This window comes from Saccostrea cucullata, unplaced genomic scaffold, assembly GCF_032062105.1.
Source record: "Saccostrea cucullata isolate Sc308-1 unplaced genomic scaffold, CSIRO_AGI_Scuc_v1 ctg20213, whole genome shotgun sequence".
Taxonomy (NCBI): Eukaryota; Metazoa; Mollusca; class Bivalvia; order Ostreida; family Ostreidae; genus Saccostrea; species Saccostrea cuccullata.
The window spans coordinates 1-5,320 of NW_026937781.1; the positions used below are offsets into that span (position 1 = coordinate 1).

The 5,320-nt window shown below is 38.2% G+C and overlaps 1 protein-coding gene across 1 annotated transcript; it reads right to left on the bottom strand.

Annotated features, from left to right (window-relative positions):
* Positions 1–4: 4 nt before the first annotated feature.
* Positions 5–3,307, bottom strand: LOC134248826 (uncharacterized; the record flags this gene model as incomplete). The annotated part of the gene is made up of 3 exons (XM_062731202.1): positions 3,232–3,307; positions 2,634–2,793; positions 5–1,460 (listed from the first exon to the last, which is right to left on the bottom strand). Coding segments are annotated over exons 1-3 (1,692 nt in total), but the record flags the coding sequence as incomplete, so codon positions are not given.
* Positions 3,308–5,320: the final 2,013 nt, after the last annotated feature.

A 5,320-nucleotide genomic window follows, 5' to 3' on the forward strand; every position in this document is an offset into this window, starting at 1 on the left:
CAGCAGCATTTATTGAGTTTTCAGCATTGTCATGCATGGGTTGATGTAGATCATTATTAAATGAGGTGGTATAAACCTCGGGTTCTGATGGGGACGGCTGTGAAATCTGGGGAGGCACTAAAGAGGTAAGAGAGGGCTGTGGAATCTGGGGAGGCACTAAAGAGCTCGGAGACGGCTGTGGAATCTGGGGAGGCAGTAAAGAGCTTGGAGACGGCTGTGAAATCTGGGGAGGCATGAAAGAGCTTGGAGACGGCTGTGAAATCTGGGGAGGCACTAAAGAGCTTGGAGACGGCTGTGAAATCTGGGGAGGCATGAAAGAGCTTGGAGACGGCTGTGGAATCTGAGGAGGCACTAAAGAGCTTGGAGACGGCTGTGGAATCTGGGGAGGCACTAAAGAGCTTGGAGACGGCTGTGGAATCTGGGATGGCACTAAAGACCTTGGAGACGGCTGTGTGATCTGGAGAGGCACTGAAGAGCTTGGAGACGGCTGTGGGATCTGGGGAGGCACTGAAGAGTTTGGAGACGGCTGTGGAATCTGGGGAGGCACTAAAGAGCTTGGAGAAGGCTGTGAAATCTGGGGAGGGGCTAAAGAGCTTGGAGAAGGCTGTGGAATCTGGGGAGGCACTAAAGAGCTTAAAGACGGCTGTGGAATCTGGGGAGGGGCTAAAGAGCTTGGAGAAGGCTGTGGAATCTGGGGAGGCACTAAAGAGCTTGGTGACGGGTGTGGAATCTTGGGAGGCACTGAAGAGCTTGGAGACGGCTGTGGATTCTGGGGAGGCACTAAAGAGCTTAAAGACGGCTGTGGAATCTGGGGAGGGGCTAAAGAGCTTGGAGAAGGCTGTGGAATCTGGGGAGGCACTAAAGAGCTTAAAGACGGCTGTGGAATCTGGGGAGGGGCTAAAGAGCTTGGAGAAGGCTGTGGAATCTGGGGAGGCACTAAAGAGCTTGGTGACGGGTGTGGAATCTTGGGAGGCACTGAAGAGCTTGGAGACGGCTGTGGATTCTGGGGAGGCACTAAAGAGCTTAAAGACGGCTGTGGAATCTGGGGAGGGGCTAAAGAGCTTGGAGAAGGCTGTGGAATCTGGGGAGGGGCTAAAGAGCTTGGAGACGGCTGTGGAATCTGGGGAGGCACTAAAGAGCTTGGAGAGGGCTGTGGAATCTGGGGAGGCACTAAAGAGCTTGGAGACGGCTGTGAAATCTGGGGAGGCACTAAAGAGCTTGGAGACGGCTGTGAAATCTGGGGAGGCATGAAAGAGCTTGGAGACGGCTGTGGAATCTGGGGAGGGGCTAAAGAGCATGGAGACGGCTGTGGGATCAGATTAACAACTGATGGTTCAGGATTCTGAGGAGCAACTAACTCTCTTCTTACATGCATGTTAGCCTTAGAATACAGTTTGGCAGCGACTTCTTGTGCTGCAGCTGCCACAGCCTGTTTTTTCCTTTTTTCTCTAGGGCCATCTCTGTGAAAAAAAAGGTTGAAGGAATTTTAATTGGATGTGGATTTCAATTCATTTTACTTCCGAACCTCTGGAACTAGAAAAATTACTGTGAATTAAAACTTGTTAACAATGTGTACAAAAAAAAGATAATTCTTAAAAAAAGCAAAAGCACCTGTGCTTTTCAATGGCGAATTTTGTTATTTGACTTTACCTTTTCTTTTTTCCTTCATTTCATCATCCTTTTGATTTGCGTCTGGGGAAGCTCTCTCTGAAGAAAATTTTAAAGACAAGATTTATAATATTTCTACCTCTTTGTATACCCTCTCTAAATTTTATAAAATTCAAGTTTTATAAAATTCAAGAATAAGTGTTTATGTGATCCAAAATGTTACATGCCTGAATTCAACTTTCTCTTGTCCCAAGGACATTACACAGCTTATATCATTTTACATCATTATAACTATTCTACACAACATGTAATCTAATTGGTTCCAGATTATCACGTGATCGGGCCATAAAACTTTACATTTCCTGGTCGTCAGCACGCTTTCACTTTCATATTCCACCTCTTCGGATACCTATTTTCCAGCAATATAGTTATCATTCGTTAAAAGAAAACTCCCGTGAGTAGTCAACATCACTATAGACTGGATTACGAAATGTCAAGAGGTTTCAGGAACTTTTTATGTTAAAAATGAAAGTGAATTTGATAGCGGTGCCAAATTTGAAAGTTTATTTCTATTTTAAAGTTTTTGCTTGTTTCTGTATAATAAACAATTCATGCATGAATGTTTGAGAAACATGAATACTTATTCAGCCAAGAAAATTTATATTCCCCGAGGGCTTTGCCCAAGGGGAATATAATGTATCTTTGCTGAATAAGTATTCATATTTCCCTCACTATCCTGCAATAAATGTATAATGTATACTAACAAAACTTTTAGTGAAGCATACTTCTCTTTTTTATAGGTAGCTTTTCAGGATTTGCAATTGTCTTTTGTTTCTTTTGTCCGTTTGACGTTAATTCTGTTTCTGTCTCTTCCTCCCTCAATTGATCTATTAAACATGTGATTAAATATATGTATTATTTAAAGAATCACAACAATCTACAACCATGATCTGATGATATACAAACAACTAAAAAAATTAAACACTTTTATAAATACCTGGATTATGTATATACAGGATCTTTGCCTCATAGTGGCGGTTCTCCCATTTGCTGCGATAACAAGGCCTTCATACAGGGAGTTGAAATTTAATTCTGAGTCATCTTTCAGACTCAAAAACGCACCACTAAACTCGGAGAAAGTTTTTTCTTTTCCGTCATCCACGAACTTCACCTTGACATAAGGACCTAAATGAAATATTTTGAATTAAATCATATTTATGTAATAATCTGAACATTATCATGATTATCATATCATTATGCCATGATGATAACATCTTTCATGGCATGATCTTTCTTTATTACATCTTTCTGATATATATCATCGGCAAAATAAAAGTATATACTATATACATGTATATCGATCTCCTTTTTGAGGTCCATGATTCGTTAAAATAACTCTAATTTGATAGTGAAAAGTCAGTTTCATTTCGTAAATCCTGCATACCTTACTATACTTGTAATATTTTTTTCTACAGTTCTAATTAAAAAAAAAAACTTTATGACGACACTGGTTGCAGTTTATTCGGTCAAGTGTATACATAAATGAGACCCTTCTGATAACAATAACGTTTTGGTAAGTTGTAAAACGTACAATAATGTTGTGAAAATAAGTAACACACGTACCTTCCCGTTGAATAATATCCAAATCCTCTGTATTTTTGAATTTATCTGGACGTTTTATCTGCCTCTTTGCCGGCATTTTTGTAGAATAGCGCCAAAATCCAGCGCCACAACGAGACTAAGATGGAGTTATCATTTCTGACTCGGTATAAATTGATTTAAAAACAGATCCGATTTATTAGCGCATTGTGTTGGAATCAATTAATGTATCAAAATGTATAGTATATAAAATAATGTTTCTACCAAAATATAAACGATGTCAAGATTTCATTTTGAAAATATTACACACAGTAATAATATTACGATTCGAAAAATCCGTTGCATTCCGGATTGAAGATTTTCTTCCGGCGCCTTCCGATATTCCATTGAGTATTGTTGACATCACTAAATCAGTGTCCAAGGAAGGGTATTTTCTCCGTATCATTGCAACTATGGATGATGAGACAAACAAGAACGAGGTTTGTTCAGTTAAAAAAAATTCATAATTATATTTCATTATCATTGATATTCAATTGATTCCAAAAAAAAAAAAACATCACAGCGAATTAAAAAAAATTATCGAGAAAATTCGGCCTTATATAAATTTTTATAACTTAATCGTATGTTTACAGATATATCATGTAAATAATCAATGTTATCTCACTTTCAACATCGTTAATTAAAATTGTAACATGTAAGCATATATACTGATTAAGATATAAAAAGATAATTACCATCCGTCTTTCTTCTTTTTTTTTTATTGAAATTTACATCAAAATTCACAAGCAGACTAGGCCATGTACGTCCAAAGCGTTATAGAACGAGATACAGTGAGTATGTGCATGAAATGAAGAATTCTAGAGATGATTGTGAGGAATCACAATCGGAGAAGACATTGACAGAGTCCAAAGAGCTGATGAGTGAAGGTACTCAGGAGCAATTACATGTGGACAATTCAACATCAGATTCAGAAAACACTTATTTTCAAAATAACTTCCCGCTTCCTGAAATCCAAGATATCGATGAGCCATATAGAAATGCAATTCCATCTCATGATCTGGTGGATGAAGAATTTGATGCTAATGTTTCTTATGAAGAGATAAACAATGAAGATGCAGTAGATGATGATACACCTTCAACCTCCAAACATGATGGTTTGATTGAAGACCTGTTATCTCGTCTGAAAAATGAAAATGAACAGTGGGAGTCTTCCAAAATTGATGAGGAAAATGAAGAAGAAGGAGAAGAAGACTTCGAAGATGCCACATCTATAGATGGAGAAGAATCTGTTCAACCAGGCCACTGCATGACGACATCAACCAGTGTGCTGTTGATATGGATGTATATTATTACACATTCACTCACATCTGCACAGGCATCAGACTTGCTGGCATTGATTAATCTTCATCTTCTTGTCTCAAATCCTGCCATGAAAAGCCTACACCATTTGAAAAAGTTTTTCATTCACTTGAAAAGTCCCATGATTAAACATTACTTCTGCTCCTACTGTTTTACTTTTGTTCGAAAAGATGCAAGATGTTGTCCAAATGACATGTGTAGTAATAATCTAAAGTTAAAAGGTGCAATGGATTTTTTCATTGAACTAGACATTGCAAATCAGTTATCAAATCTGTTCACAAAGGATGAATTTCGGAAAAACCTAAAACACCGATATAAAAGAATAAAAAAGAACAAAGATAACATCGAGGATATATATGATGGTTCATTGTACAGGAGCTTTACTAAAGAGGGGGGGCATATTACACCAGAGTAACGAAAACAACATTTCCTTTACACTCAACACTGATGGTGTGCCAATCTTTAAAAGTAGCAAGACTTCTATTTGGCCAATATTTCTATTGGTAATGACTTGCCGTTTAGGATGAGGAATCAGAGGGAAAATATGATTTTATGTGGACTGTGGTTTGGACAAGATAAACCTCCAATGAACATGTTTTTTGATCCATTTCAAAAATCTGTGCAAAAATTATGTAATGGAATGGAAATAAAAGTCAATGAAGAGATTATTGTTGTGAAAGCAATCCTCATGTGCCTTTCATGTGACATCCCTGCAAGAAGTGCAGTTATGAACATGAATCAAAACAATGGAGAA